We start from the raw sequence: 16,582 nt of genomic DNA, 5'->3' as shown, positions 1-16,582 counted from the left end.
TTTGATCATTCTCTTTCCAATAATCCTGCTACTTCCACAATAATTTGGTTATCACAATTATTAATTGGAAGAGCCAAACCAGCACCTCACTTCATCCAAAAATAATTAGAACAGAACTCTGTTTTTCAATGTTTAAATTATTTTTTTTTAAAAGTGGGTTTATCTTTGGACGATCATTGGCCAACAAGGCTTTTCACTTTGCAAGGGTCAGAAGGAGAGGGGGGGAGGGAACGTCTATTGTACGCAACCTTACCCTTTGCTTTACAAATAGATTGTTTTCATGACTCGAACCTGTGATTTGTATCATGGATGTAACAAATGTAATAATCGAAACTACTTTTAAAAGTATGACGTTCCATGTATATATTCTGTCGATCATACCTAACTATATTTTGATCCATTCTGATTTGAAAACTTCCCTAATCAATCAGCGCTACCAAAATTTCTCTAGTTCAATAAGCAGTGTGGTCTAGTGAATCGTCAGGCAAGAAAAGGAATACAAAAATATAAGATACGGTTGGACGAAGAAGAATAAAATCATACATAGAAGATACTTTGGCATTTCAGCATGCATGTATATATTATTAATGGCCGTTGTTTCCACACTACCCTCCTCCTCCAGAGTGTCCTGTCGATTATCCCACGAGTTAATTAAAATTAATTAGTACTTCTCATTCAACTAATCATCCTAACAAACTGGATTTGCCCTCCTTTTTTGATACCATAATATAATGTCCTTACCACTAGGTATATATTCCCTCATAATTTTCTAATTAAATGTAAGCAAAATTTAAAAAAAAAAAAAATATGCTAATTAGTAATTAACCAACAACCCAATAAAATGGCTGGTGGATTTTAATTTAGAGTAAATTTAGAATCGGTTCTTGATCTTTTTCACACTAGTTTAGATTTGATATTTGACCTAAAAGTTAGTTTGAGGTCCAAGAGTATAACAAAACGTGCACAATTTCTCCATTTGTTAGACATTTTTGTCAATTTGATTACGTGTCATGAGCAAGGACCCGCAATTGGTCCCTAAATTTGTACCTTAGTTTAGATTTGGTTCCTAAATTCTCACCTTAGTTTAAATTTAATCCTTGAACACATATTAATTAGTAGGACCCGTATATGTGTCATATTAGCATATTATCATTAGTTTTTATATAAGTTAACAGCAAGTAACTAATGATACATGCTTTTACTAAATTCGTAGACATCAATTAACGAATTTTTAGTTTAGGAATCAGTTGTAAACTAGAGTGAAAATTTAGAGAATAATGAGTGATGCAATATTTTTTGGCAGAGAAGCTACCAATTTCCTCTTTTAAATTGATGAACATTGAGGTAGAAAGGATTCATTAATTCACATTTTTTGCCATATAAATCAGTTCAACTCAACTTCTTTTGAGCCCCAAGCAATTTGGAGGCTCAACCAAATAGGAGATGAACAAAAAGAAGAAAGTAAAAATAGCAAGCTTCGCTGCATATCCACAGCCCCACAATGTGCTTCCCTCAGTTATTTAATCTGCTGATATCATAAACTTCCCTTCACTGGATCGATCTCTCACCATTTTGCATTACCTTGGAAGCGAACCGCCAGCCGCCACAACCTGTCTCTGCAGCTACAGGTGAACGAAGTAGAACATGATCAAAGCTTTGATACTAATTAAGACCTAGCAAAAAGGCTTGCTTTAATATGAAACAAATATTTCAACTACTCACCTCAAAAAGATTTTCCAGTTTATTTTTCACAAGTAAATACTCATGCTTCACCTGCTGCAGACATTTTATGCACCTACACCAATATTATATTTCATTCAAAATTTCATATATACATGCAAATTTTTCCCAATGTTACTCAAGCAGGGTTCAGAATTTGAATATTTTCACAATCATGAAAGATTACCATTCGACGTTCTGCTCATCGCAGAAGTTCCGGAATGAAATGCAGGCCCTCTGAACTCTCTGAGCACCAATGCTGTTAATTCAAGAGAACCAGTTTTCTTCATCAAACACCAACGGAAGAAACATAAATACAACATACACAAAACTACTAAAAAAATATAATAAAATAAAATTTCTTCTTAGAAAAATTTATACTTTCAGCTCAGAAATACTTTGGGAATGTTATGTTTAACAATGTACATTCCTTCATGTGGAACAAAGTTGGGATGACTAAAGAGCAACCAGGAGCCAACAAGGCTCCCCACTTTTGCGAGGGTTGAGGGGGCAGAGGGGGGTGATCTATCGTAGCAGTCTTAATTAACCTTTATTTTGCAAAGGGATTACTTCCACAACTCGAAGTAGTATTATTTTTTGATATAACATATCTGCTCTATGATACTTGACAAACCCTCCAAATTAAAAAGATTTTTCACTCAAATTATTGGAACTTTTGAGTCTTACTTTAATCTTCATTTCATCAAAAGTAAAACTGTTGGGAAATTTACTGGCCTATTCTATATATATTTCAAATATATTTTCAATTGAAACAGCATATATAAATGTATATATATAGACCTGGAGCTGCTACCCTTCAATTGGTGAACACTTTTATCCACAAACTTATAGTCAACACGCTGCTGATCTCTGCACCCATAAATTAAAAAATAAAAAATAAAACAGAATGAAGAGATCCTGACTGTAGAAACCCTACCAAGGAAAGAAAGCTACTTTAAAAAAGATTAAAAACTTAGAATATCAATGATGGGAAAATTTTATGAATTCTTACAGAGCTTTTGCGAGTTCATTAACAAGCCTCTCAGTATCTTGAAAGAAAAGAGACACCACTTCAACTACAAAATCTGGGTTGTTCTCATCTTGCAGTTGCTGAAGTTGGTTGAACTGTTCATCCAGAAATGCCTTCACACAAAAGAAGAAACATACTTATCACCAAAAAAGAAAAATAAAATCCAACCCAATAATCTGCAAATACAAACACACAAAATCCACCTATATATATATATCACCCTATATATCTATATGTCATAGGTATATATGTATGTATGTATACTGACCTCATCAAAGAGTGAAGCTGTGTAGTCAACCAACTGCTTCTGCAACTGAGAAACGCCATCCATGGCATCACTCCCAAGCTTTTCAACATTCATTTTTTTCTTTCTTTTATTTGAATTTTCGGAGGATTTATGAATTCATTGCACCCTTTCCTCCCCTTTAAATAGAGGAAAACTCAATGCAGGGGTTGCTCTAATTTTTATTTTGGAGTGCGAGGAGGGAAGCTCTAAATTAAGATTCCTACCTTTGTGGGCTCTAAATTATATAAATGCGCAGTACATGAACTCACCTTTTCTAGTATTCCTTACTTGATTACTTGCTACTTGCTAGCCTATTTTCACTTTCTCTTTCCTTTTTCTCTAAAAAGAGAGACAGATTATCTGCCCTCCTGTTTGAATGCCTTTCTCATCCCTTTCTATTTTGTACGATCACGGTTAAGCTACGTAACATTTTATATTGATTTTTTTATAAAGATAATAAGACAAAAACAATAGGAATATAAAATGTTTATCTAATTTAACCGTGATCGCATAAATATGAGGAGATGAGAATAACATCCAAACAGGAGGGCAGACAATATGCCTCTTTAGCACCACAAGATCCAAAACCTCCTGCCATGTACCGTTCACCTTCCCCTTCTTTTTCTTTTGAGTAATTATTTCTCTCTCTCTCCCTCTCCGTAAAAGATTTCAGTATAACTGACTGATTAGGTCATTTTCAATATTGGATAAACCGCTGTGAGTGTTAAGTAAAATCAAAATACAGGAAGTCATATTATTTAGAAAGTAAATCCACAGGAAGTCATATTATTTAGTGTAATACATAATTTTTTCTGAGGTGTGCTACCTACACATTCCTTTTTACTTCTCACACATCCTCTTATATGTGGGGGCATGATTATTTCTACATTGATTATTACCTTATTAGTGCAATGATAACATTTGAGATTATATTAAGAGAGCTTTACCCACATTTGGGCCAACTTCTACTCTTTTAACTGAAGAGAGCTTTACCCACATTTGAGCCAACTTCAAGTGATATGATGAGAAAGTGACCCCAGACAATGTTGCATCCATATCTTCTGGATTTTTATTATTTTTGATAGATTTTGTCTTCTTCTTAAATTAAAAATAATAATGAAATTTGTCAAATAAGAGGGCATCGCTCATCACATTAACAATAAAAGCGAATTTTTAACATTTCTAAGCGCCAAAATTATAATTTATAGAAGTTGGTATAATAAAGTAATAAACTTTTCAGCTTTGAATTTTACGAAATGCTTTATTGGTCATTCGGTGATTAAAAAAAATGTATGATCCTTAATTATATATTGATTTTGATATGAAAAATGAACAATAAGTATACGTATTTTTAGTGTTTATATATGTATTGTTAGTCGCCAAATGAGCAGGAGACGAGACCCTAGATTCCAATAAAGTATTGAACTTTTGTTGTCTGGATTCTCAAAGAAAATGCGTACTTCAAGTTAACCTCTCCACCTTTCTTTTTCACTTGCCTGCTTTCACAATATTAAACGTTGATCCCTCAATCTTTTGAAGATTCTTTATAATTAATTGGATGTTGGTCTTGTCTTTGTTGGTTGTTTGAGTTGTTGCATTTTGATTGGCTGCTGCCTTTGGTGTGGATAATTGGCTAATACCAGGTAACTGAAAACAAACAGGGACAATTCATTCAGCACAAAGGCCTCTCTCTCTGGTTTTAGTCTTAAACTGGCCCTACTCCTTCAACAAACCATGTGGTTTCAGTCGTCGATCTTTCAATTTTTCTGGCATAGGACACGTGTGGGTAGTTCAAAGCATTGTGTAAGGGTGGACACTGGACAGTGCATGTATGTATGGGATTTTGGTGCATGTGGTTGCAGGTGTCAGAAATTTTGAGGCATCGTTCTTGGGTTGAGGATGATTTTGTTAGGTGTCAGAAATTTTGAGGCATCGTTTTTGGGTTGAGGATGATTTTGTTATCTACACGTAACATGTTGGAAGTGAGAACTTCATAAACCAGGACGCTAACTCTATCCCGTTATGAGTGGTACGTAACTCATAACGTACTCTATCCCGTTGAGTCTATCCCGATGTTATGTAAGAGAATGCGGTTATGAGTGGTACGTAACTCTATCCTGTTGAGTCTTTTTTATCCCTCTCTTGCAAGGGGTGTATTGGAATGATTTCATTCAAATGAGAAACGATTTTTTGTTAGGGTTTTGTGAGAAATGAGAATTGTTTCGTGACAATAATGTTTGCTACTTATGGAATCGGGATGTCGAGATGGTTGTGTTCTAAACTATTATACGTGGGGACAATTAATGGTTAGAACACAAGGTGATGCGTGATAGGTTTAGAACATCATCCTCTTGACGTTTGTGTTCGCGTAAAACACTCTTATTGCAATGGGTGCTTTGGCACGATTTCATTCAAATTGGAAATGACATTTTGTTAAGCACGCTCCGATTGCCGACCCACCACGCTCACCCTGTCGTCTTCCGGCCTCCAGTTATCAAAAACTGACCAAGTCCTCCCAGATAGGGAGAGAAGTGAGTTAGAGAGAGAATGAGAAGAGGGAAGAAGACAAACATGAAAAAGCAAAAGAGAAAGTTAATTGATGATAGCCATTCAATTTTCGGTTGAACATACATGATTGAAGAATCCGGATGAAAGGGATCCGAAGATGATCATATTCCATTTTTGTGGCTCAATTTGGATTAACCTCAATGTGAGTTGTCACTCACAGTCCCTTTGGTGATGATCAGCTTGGTTGGAAACGTATGACTTTGGAATTTGGATAAGCTTCGATCTCCTTTGTGATTTTTTCATTCAATCTTTAATATTTTATACCCATCAATCAAAGATCAAACCCAAATGGATTGGTGGAAGAATTACCGTGGGGCCTCGCGTGATTTACAAGTCTCCTCTTACCTTGACCCAAATTTCGTTTAGCTTTTGCTTTACCAACAAGCACTTCCTACAACCTTATTTCAACAAAAAAATCATTCTGTACAACCATTGTTATTCATAAAAGTGCTTTAGTGGGTTGGCCAATGGACATGGCATTGGTAAGTTTTCCGATTCCCATACCTAAGGACTTCAAGGAATTGGTGATCCAAAGGCACCTTGACCCCCTCATATAACATTATTAGGATTAGGTTTGCTTTAAATAGTATGTAGTGATCTCAGAACCAGCCACACGCTTAGAATATTGGTACTTGGCCGACAATTACAAATTCCTCTTGATGAGATATGAGAATCAACACGATTAATATGACTAAAATGGAAAACACGTGAAATATCTCAAATGCTCATGTATATATACCACGTAAAGCAGTACAATTGATACTACTAGAGTCGTACACGAATGATCAAATTGAATTAAAAGTTATCGATTAGACATTTCACGTGTTACGTTCTATTTTAGTCATATTAGTCGTGTTCATTTTTCATTTTCAGCTAAAAAGATTTGTAATTGTCATATAACGGTCAATTCCCTCTTTATTACCCTCGACGCCCAACTGAGAGAAATTTCAATGCCGCATTTAGATACCCTTCTATCTACCCCTAGCCCCTCCACCACTAAGAATATTGTCTTCTTCACCCCGTTTAAAAATACTTACATGACACGGGTTCATACTCTACCCCCCAAACTAGATAGCTAGGGCGTGGCTTGGAATTTTATCGCATCACTAAACACAAGAACAATAGAGAGACCACATGAAGGAAGTGACTCATTTCCAACCTTATTGGTGAGGACAAATCCAATTCCACAAAGGACAAAACTCTAGACCGTTTTCAACCCGACCGAGCATGCCATGGGGTTCCAATGCCATAGGGCCCAAGCCCCTAACTCCCTTGTGGCTTCTGTACACAATCACGCTCTTCAAATCTATCAGAGGATCTTGCATCGGAAGGATTTATTGTCACATATCATCTCGCTTCAACAATGAAATGTTAAAGAAAGAAAAATTCTTTTTTTTTTTTTTTTTTTTTCCAAATAGAAAAAGTTTAGACGATTTTAATCGTTCAGTAACGGTCGCATACGAAGAACTTATCCTCATCTTAAAGGAAGAAGACCATTACACCCAAAAACTCTCACCCGTGCCTCCTCCAAAAACTCTCGATACATTGTATTACTGATCCAAAATGCTACAATTGCGGTAAATTCTGCAATCAAATTGGATCACCATTTTTGGTAGGAGATTTGAAATTACAAAAGGGAGGGACCACTCCATTCTCCATTTCCTTCCCCAAATCTCCATCTTGATATGAAGGGCATCAAAGGGGGACCCACAATTTTTAAAAGGATCTAGGTTCCTACTGCCCCCATTATTTAAAATTTAATTGAATGGTAGGCCACAAAAGTACAAAAATGTAGCATGTTTTTGGGGTATCCAAAGCCATGAATCTGTCAAAGCTTTGCCTCAATGTTTTCTCGGTAAGTAATAAGTAGTTCTTGTACCAAACAATTGTACATCCACAAAAGTTTGATAAATGCTACAGGAAGTCTTACAAAAGTGGAATCCTTTCTAGACTGTCTCTCATTTCATAGTTTAACGTCAATTTTCGTATTAATTTTATAAAATATTATGTAAAAAACATAATGTGATAAAGAGTCTCGCTTTAATGTGACAGAAAGTTCTGCTTTTGAAAGAATCCTGTTAACGTTTCTCAATTATGGTGGTGCATTATTCTCACTGCTTGGGAAAGACAGAAAAATAGCCACAGGTTTTTCAACAATCTTTTTCCTTTTGTTTGTCTGCCTCGAAAACAAAAGAAAATGCACGCCATACACACACACACACACACACACACACACACACAAATCCATACACAATCGTATATAGCTATTGTGCACGTGAGTACATCCTTTCTATTTCGAGTTTGAACTTTTTCTGTGTTTCTTAAATGTTAGTTCGTAAGAAGCTACTCGATCAATTATTTCTTTACTTTTCAGCCTCGTTTGGTGTGGAGGAGACTGGATCTGATTAGTTAACTCATTGTTTTCGAGATACGTTGAAAGAAGAAATAACAAGGATTAAAAGAAATAGGTTTCCATTCGTGTCTGATCTGCTTCTAATCCTCTCAAAATGAAAATAATTTGCCTTGATCTTCTACATACCTTAAATCTTATGAATGACTTCTTCCAATACAATCTTAGGCACTAAATGAGCTCTAAACCTATGAATTTAAATAACTTACTTGAAACGGGATGTCAATGTGATGATATTTTTTGCAAAGTCATTGTTGAAAGTTAAAACACATTACAATGCGTAATTGTCGTCGCAACGGCCTTGTTCCCAGTGTGGATAAGTTTTATCTCCTGATAAATTATAAGCACTAAAGAATGCAACCCAGGAGGCCATTGCCAATTAGGTACTTTCATTTAATCTAATGGATTTTTAAGATTACCAAATCCTAATATCAAAAGCGTTTTTTGTGAAAATAATCATGAAACCAATTCTTAATAAAAATCTCAGTGAATCCTGAAAAAACATATCTGGTGCTTCTTCCAAAAAACATTGCGTTTGGAATGCAAAATTAATTTCACCAAAAACACTTTCAGTGACTTTAAAAACACTTCTAAACGAGCCTTCCAACTCCTTGACCAAATAAAATGCAATTTGTATAGAAACTAATCATATAACTAATGCAATTTGTAAAAAATATATGTTCTCTTTAAATTCTCTTTATTCTTTTATTTTTCTTTTCCTTGAAGAATGAACAATGTTATACAACACATAAAAGAACCTGTCCACACATCATTTCTATTTATGAATGTCAATTGACAACATATACAATGAGAATTAGAAGGGAAGTACCAGGCATTTGCCCCAGCGGCACTACGACGGCGACGATCCAAAGATTACATCGCGTGCATCAATTGGTCAGTAGCGTTTCCAATGTCGAAAATAAACAACCTGAAACTTCATCAATTAAATTTCAATACTGGCATTTGGCCGAGCTTTGACCAATCGTTTTTACAATACTCGTGGAAAATAAGGAAAGTTCGGATTCCTTCAGTGCGATTCGGGCACCGGGAGGTACATCATCCTGCAACAGAAAGTGTGGAAACGTCAGTGGCTTACAGATCCAATTTTCCAACAGGTTCCATCGCCTTCCGTTGATTGTAAAGCTACTCACAATCAAATGTGTACAAATATAACACACGAACATGAAAGGCGATAAATTGTCATGCTAATGTTAATATGCAGAATCATCATCACATCCTAATGTGAATGGATATAGAACTGTCATTAGAAAAGCATCCGAAAATCTTCTTGCATACAAAATACCCAAACCTTACAACACAAGTTTGCGACGACTTCCCAAAAAAGCCCTTAAAATGCACTTCTAACAAAACAAGAGGAGAAAAAAGTTTGTATACCTCAAGGCAACGTGTTTGGCAAACTTTACTCGACTGATATGTGGACCCATTAGAATAGTCATGTAATATTACATGATTGCTCAACGTCTTTACAACATTTCCGTACAATCTGCCAGCTTCTATAGTCTAAGAAACCGTACTGTCTAAATTTTACTATGCCCAACTTAGTGTACCTAATATCCCACAAGAGGGGAATCTAGATGAGTGCAAAAGGTGTTAGAACATGCATGAGAAGTCAACAAAGTACTAGTGAAATCCAGTACAATACTATGTGATTGCTCCACATATGAAAATGCTACCAGCACTTGGAAGCATTCATTCGGTTGTAAACATTCCATAAATGAGACAATTTCTAATTAAAAGTGATCAAAGTGATTAATGTGTCACAATCTCACCTTCCTCGGAGAAGGCAAAAACACCACCAAGCATGTCATCACTATCACCATCTTCCTCGCATTTCTCCCTATCACAGGGGCTGTCTACATCAGTTACAACTTCAGTCGACTCACGAAAATTGCTCAGAGGTGATGCTTTACAATACCCCTCTTGGAAAAAAGGCTCAAAATCCGGTGATTCATGTACTGGTCCCTCATCCAGCATGTTCATACTACGATCATAACGGTTAGAACTTACATTGGAACCTTCACTGGCCCCACCACTATTCACCGACTGAACCCTTGTTGCAATTGTTCTATCAGCTGAAGGGGAGCCGCTTGTTAAAGTGGATAGACACTTTGAAAAATTACCATCCTCACCAACAGAAACACCTGAGGTAGGTTGTTTCAGGGATACTGAAGTAATATTTTTCTTTGTGGAGATATAGTTCAAGTGAGGTGATACCGAAAATGATCTCCCTCTTTTTTCGCCATTCTGTCCATTTCCAGGTTGGAGAATATATGGATGGGAATTACCTAATTCGTTAAAGAAAAAAGGTTGCATTAGAAAATCCTCTTCTACCCATAAAACAATAACAATATTACATCAGAACTACCAGGATTCTTACCAGCATCTGGGTTACCATTTTCAGCTGAGCCAATAGATGTCAAATTCTCACCAGAAATACCAGAATTTTCCTGAATCTTTTCTTTATCTTCATGAGAATCAGAAGATGAACTCGAGGATCCTCGTCCAATTAGATGCCTGCATAAGGCGCCCAACAAATTCAATTAATGGTGAAAACATTCAAAAGTGATTTTTGTGATACTTTTTAGTTATTATTTTAAAAAAGCATGCTCAAGAAACCTCTAGCCTCTCAGAAAAGGTCATCAAACCATATAGAACCACAAACACAAAGCACATAAGAAATGCAAAGATGCAGATTTTCAAGGAATCTTAACAACCTCCAGGAGCAAGAAAATAGATACAAGATGGATTCATACAAAATGCTACAAAACAATAAAGGCGCGAATTCATTTTCATTTTAACATGAATACAGCAGCAACATTACCTGCCATTCCAGTCAGACTGAAACCTATGAAAAGGATGAACAACAGGTAGCAAATCCTTCCGCCTCATTTCAACCTCTTGACCAGGAACCTTCTCTATTTCCATCTCTCCGGGGCTAAGATCTCTACCAAAATTCAGCTCACCAGCAGCACATGGACTCATTGTATAGAAATATATCTAAGACATAAATAAAAGGATCACAAACATGTTTGACAATGGTGATCAGCAAAAGAAATCTCACTGCCAAAATATAAAAGGTACCTTAGACTTTTGCCAGATTGGAATCCTTCCGGAATTGATCTGAACCTCAGCATTGGAGAGATACACATGAGATCGTTCAAGGGGTTTTGCCAACTCCTTATCCCCAACATCATTGTCATCACAGTCAGAACTATCAATTGTATCAATATCTTCTTGTTTCCCAAGTATAACCCCAGAAATGCATTCCTCTCTTTCAGGCCAATCATTTCTGCGGCAAACATCCAAGAAATGAAGAGATTCAACTTTCACTCGCAATTCTTCATCCTGTATCTGTACTGAAGAACCTGGCCCTGCTCTCGAAGCAGCGTTGCCTGGCTCTCCTCCCAACGAAGGCAGTAGTTTATACTGAATTACATGACCAGAAGCAGTATAAGCCAATAGGTGCTCCAACGCAGTGACCTTCGCATGGGAAGATTGCATGTCATGAGGTACAGAACTATGGAATACAGCGGCAACAGCCCCAGACCAAAAGGAAGCCTTTCCTGCTGCAGAAGATGCAGCATTACTAACAGTGTTGAGCCACCCACAGTTATTTTTTATTCTGCTAACTACAGAAAGGGTAGCTGCTGGAGGTGGAGAAAAGAGTTGCTGACTTCTTGTAAAATATGGAGTAAACCACCATGGTGCAGATGGAACCGGTGAAAGAGTAGGTCCGTCAACATGAGAATTCTGTATTTGAAGAACAGTTTCACCACCGAATGGAGACAAAGCAAAAATATGGCTAGTCCCCCTGGATGAAACAATTGTGATCCATTGACTGTATTGACTAAAACAAATGTCTTGGATCACCTGTATAATAAGCACAAGGAAAAAGAAGCCACATTAACATAAGGAACATAATAGTAATAGCCTAAGATGAAACAACAAAAGACCAAAACTTACAGCAGATGTTATGCCACGATGTAGTTTGTAAAGGTGCACATGAGAAGAAGTCCAGTCATAGCTTTGAGTGCCTGATCCATTACGTGAGCAGGATGGCATTATTCGAAAAATGTTTATATTGTTTCCATGTATTGAAGCAGTAACTAGAAGAGTCCCGCTTGGGTCAAAACACAGGGCAGAAATGGGACTAGTATGTGCCCTGAACTGTGATACAATGGCTCTGGAAACAAAGTCTTTTATAACAACCTGCAAAGGCCATTTCACTTAGTAAATACAGTTCAATCAAAACTGCTCAAGGTAATTAAAAACAACCACATCCCCTCTGCTATTTAGAATCAGGTTTTCTAAACTATTGACAATATTGAGCGCGACAGAAGATCCTTATTCTCATGCAATCGCTCAAACAGAATGTCTCAAAATGAAACATTACCAAATCTTTTCTCTTCTTGTAAGTATAATGAAACAATAATGATTCCAGAGTGAAATTAAAATATAACTTTCGCTAAAAATAATACTTACCATTCCAGCAATATCTGTTTCGGTTGACAGTGATGCAACCTTCCCAACTTTCCAGCTAGAATTTGATGACACAGGAGAGTTAGAACCATCCGGTACAAGATCTTGATAGTACTTGGACAAAGTTTTGTAACCCATGTCTCCAAGATTAAGTAACCCAGAAGCTAACTGTTTACTAGATTCCATTGCATATCGAGCCATCAGATTCCCACTACTTGGCGAAGTTGATGGACTTACACCAGGAGGAGTAAGACTTTGAGGACTGAGGCGGCCTGTGTTTGACATCAGAGGGTTGTTGGAAGCATAAGCCAACCACCTGGGACCAACAGCCATTGGACCATACCCAATATTGACCCCAACCAGTCCTTGAACTCCCAATTGGGGGACAGGATAAGTGAGGACACTGAATTTGTTCTCAAGAGTGACAGCATCAAAGCAGTATATCTGCCAGCAAAATTAGAAAACAAAAGGGACTCAAAGACAGGTTTAAATACTTCATTACCTATTTAGTGATAAGCATTGTATAACATTCATATTTTAAATGATGAAACTTCCCCAGTGAATGTTTGAAACCCGTAGCCTACAACCATCCAGCCTAACTCTTCTAATTTGTTACAGGAACATGGTGACTTCCACAAACAAGCACACACCCAGAAAACATCTATAGGATGATAAAGTAATTCAGCCTCTACAGTTTGGCTGGAAAAGCAATTCATTCCTAAATGCGTATAATAACATTGAATACATGGGATAAGTTAATGCTTACTTGTGATGCAAGACCCACAGCTACTACTTGAGGACTGCATCTAACCATATACACAGTTGAACGGAATCTTAGAACATGAACATAACTGCAAGACCTCAGCGAATAAAACCGAACAGCGGTTGGAGACAAAGCAGAGTTTCCTGTTTGAGGCTCAGAATGACCATTGACCAACCCATCTCTCCCTGTTTGCATCATACCTGAGCTCTTTTCATCACATGCAACAACCATGAGAATAGGATGTGAGGATCTGAATCCTTCTTGACCCTCACACTTTGCAGGCAGGGGCTGCATCTGTAAAAATGTAACTGGATCATCACGCCTTGATACAAGTTCACTGAAATTAGAGGCATCTTCAATATCAAGGACTTGAAAGCCATTGGAATAACCGAGTAGCAGAACATGTTTGAAGGAAGATGGACCAAGCTCTAGTTTGTCAAAGCAAGCCCACAACACCTGTTTGCCACAATAAGTTAAATCACAGTGATACATGTAATAATACACTGAGACACTAATGACTCTTCTAACTAATTCCGTGTCTCACAAATTTTTAACCACTCAGAGCTCACATTTATTTAAACATCTCAGGGCATGAAACACATACCATCAATATACAGAAATTTCCAGGTTTCGAAAACATTTTTTTTTTTTTTTTGTTATACTAGAATTAAATTCTCAGTTGATTGCGGAATTTGGAAATGAAAAAACCCCACAAATTTCTTACATGCATATGCTACTTCTGAAATGGTAATGGTCCACTGGACATCAATTGGATTCTTCTTTGAAGAACATCAAAACCTCATGGACAGGGTACTTGATAACGTTACACCATATCCCAATCCCATATCCTTCACACTAAGTATACAATTATCAATCTTATAACCTCATTAAATTTCGATGATTGCAATCATCCAAAGTTGACAGTATCAGTCCACATTCTTAAATTTCATATTAATACGCATCGTAAAATTGGTTATATTTCCACTTCTACATTAATTAATTAACCGGGACTTCATTTATTTTACTCCGCCTCAAACTACTAAACCAGTCCAAAGCATTACTTCTTACAAACACAGCCCTACTCAACAAAACATACATAAACTGAAGAAAGTTCTATTTTTTAAGCCAAACATCCACACTAGCCGAAAAATTCAAACTTCTCCTCACATTTCTCTTCTTTGTCCTGAAATTTTCTCATCAGCCAAACACAAAGCTCGAACTTTACATTTCACTCTCTGTCACTCATTTTCCTCGCTACGGACCAAAAATCTAATCACATTAACTCACAACCACAACAAAACAAAAATTCAAAACTCCAACTTTCTATTTCCTCTCTTTTTTCCCCCAAATTTAGTAAAATTTCGCTTTCGATCCCTCTCTTCTCCAATTTTCCATCCAAACACAATTATTCAAAAATCAATCGCTAATCCGATAATCCAATTCCAAAAGCTTCATAATCAAACATACGAAAATAAATAAATTTTCAAGTAAAAAAAAATTAAATTAAACCTGGTCTCGGCAATCGTGAGGGTCGGCGGTGATGGAGGCGGCGACGGAGGCGGCGCCCGACCTTACGCCGGAAGATGCAGTTTTAATGCAAGAAGAAATGAATTTGAGAGAATTCGGAAGGAAGCCATTGTTATTGGCGTGATGGTGATGATTACTCTGAACGACCTTGGTGCCGCCGTTTTGGTTCTTCTTCATAGTCAGGCAAAAAGTCCCCAGCGAATGCAACCGGCCACCGGAGAGTCACCGGAAGGAGTGGTCCCCACCGCCGACGGAAGTCGCCGCCTTCAGTCGATCAGCAATAGGAAATAAAAAATAAAAAATTAGACCGGTGCAGAAGCAAGGGTGGTGAACGGCGTCGTTTTCGGTGGTGCCGGTGCCGGTGGGTGCGGTGGTTTGGATTTTGACCTAGAAACGGAGACGATTTTCGTTTTGATTTTCTGTCTCTCTCTGTCTTTATATTTTTTTTATTTTTTTTTATTTGCTTTCGGAGTCAATTGCAGTGGAGGCTAATTTGGGCAATGTCAAATGTATCGCGGTGGGGTTTGGATAATCTTGTCGGCACCCCCTGCAAAGTATATTCGAAAAATGATTTACCAAACTTTACGATTTTGCCCTCGCCCGCTTTCTCATTCAAAACGCAAAAGGACGATGATAAGGTATAAATTGAGAGATTCTCGAGTATCGAACTATTTTTGTTACAATATCATGTGTTGTTACAATTATGTACTGCTTGCTTACGTGATAGTACGTGGAGCAGTAATATTATGTAATGGTGTAGTGGTCAAATTAAAGGGTTTTGATATTGTATTTAGTCTTTTTCTGATCATTATTGTATGATTCATCAGCACTAAGAATTGAATTCAGAACATGTCATGAAGAATATGAGTCTGAAATTCGTCTCAACTACTGAGCCGAGCCAGTACTCTACAAAGGTTGAGTAAATATGAATTATTAGCATCTCATATCTTTTACTTTGGTATTATATCGACTTATGTAAAATACTTTTGTGATTTGAACAAGTTGCTTTTGTATATTAGTTAGAATATGCTTTTGCAATTGAGAGAAACTTTGCACAAACGAAGCAATGTTTTAAGGAAGATGAGGGTATCTTTTTTTGCTCATTATAAACCAAAAAAATTCAAACATTACTTTGATTGGTGAATTAGATATAGTATGATTTTTGTCATATATCGAAAAGTAACCAATGTCCCTCTAACCTATACATTTTTATGCTTTAACATAAAATTTCAGTAAATTTACAAATTTACCTAGCAAACTAATTTACAATGTTCTAAACGAAGTTAGGCGCTTGTTGCACCCGAGGGGTGGGGGGTAGATGACTATAAACATATTATGAGTGTTCATGTATTTAACAAGTCTCTTACAATTTATTGAAAGAATAAATGCAAAGTGGAAGCAATCTATTTTTTGTCACAGTGATAGTCACGACCTAGATGAGTGTATGGGCCAATTTAAGCGGCCGACTAGAAAATAATCGTGGAGGCAACTGCCTAGGCATCATTTTCTTATTTTTTAAACACTTAGAAACTAGTCGTGATGATGACCATCCTTCTAACGCCTAGACAAATGTTTTAGAACAGTACTACTTCATATGGTTGGATAGCTTGCATATTATGGGGTCAAAATAGTCTTTTTGCATCCTATTTGAAAGGCCCACTGGGGGTCCAAACAGTATTTGATGGAAGTTGAGGACGCCAAGCGAGAATAGCGGGAAATGTGGGGGAGACCTATGAATTGTAGGCTTAACGTACGGCATTAAATAGTTTGAAAAATTGG

At 36.9% G+C, this 16,582-nt stretch overlaps 2 protein-coding genes across 3 annotated transcripts; both read right to left on the bottom strand.

Moving 5' to 3' along the window:
* Positions 1-1,282: 1,282 nt before the first annotated feature.
* LOC137722305 (histidine-containing phosphotransfer protein 1) lies at positions 1,283-3,259 on the bottom strand. Of its 2 annotated transcripts, XM_068461271.2 has the most exons (6): positions 3,018-3,256; positions 2,732-2,862; positions 2,521-2,589; positions 1,907-1,978; positions 1,723-1,795; positions 1,283-1,622 (listed from the first exon to the last, which is right to left on the bottom strand). In XM_068461271.2, the coding sequence occupies exons 1-6, from the start codon at positions 3,108-3,110 to the stop codon at positions 1,578-1,580; spliced, it is 483 nt and encodes a 160-aa protein (XP_068317372.1). In that variant the 5' UTR covers positions 3,111-3,256; the 3' UTR covers positions 1,283-1,577. The 2 variants fall into 2 exon arrangements, with proteins under 2 accessions (XP_068317372.1, XP_068317373.1); XM_068461272.2 differs by lacking the exon at positions 2,521-2,589 and having other exon boundaries at positions 3,018-3,259.
* Positions 3,260-8,693: 5,434 nt separating this feature from the next.
* LOC137723376 (autophagy-related protein 18h) lies at positions 8,694-15,322 on the bottom strand. Its single transcript, XM_068462566.2, has 9 exons — positions 14,786-15,322; positions 13,280-13,732; positions 12,517-12,957; positions 11,998-12,243; positions 11,116-11,904; positions 10,856-11,031; positions 10,412-10,548; positions 9,804-10,319; positions 8,694-9,074 (listed from the first exon to the last, which is right to left on the bottom strand). Exons 1-9 carry the CDS (start codon positions 14,978-14,980, stop codon positions 9,070-9,072), a joined length of 2,958 nt encoding a protein of 985 aa, XP_068318667.1. The 5' UTR covers positions 14,981-15,322; the 3' UTR covers positions 8,694-9,069.
* Positions 15,323-16,582: the final 1,260 nt, after the last annotated feature.

The sequence above is a fragment of the Pyrus communis genome, chromosome 4 (assembly GCF_041283825.1).
Source record: "Pyrus communis isolate YQ-2024b chromosome 4, ASM4128382v1, whole genome shotgun sequence".
Taxonomy (NCBI): Eukaryota; Viridiplantae; Streptophyta; class Magnoliopsida; order Rosales; family Rosaceae; genus Pyrus; species Pyrus communis.
Note: the sequence above shows the minus strand (reverse complement) of the source record. Positions and strands in the feature narration are given on the sequence as shown.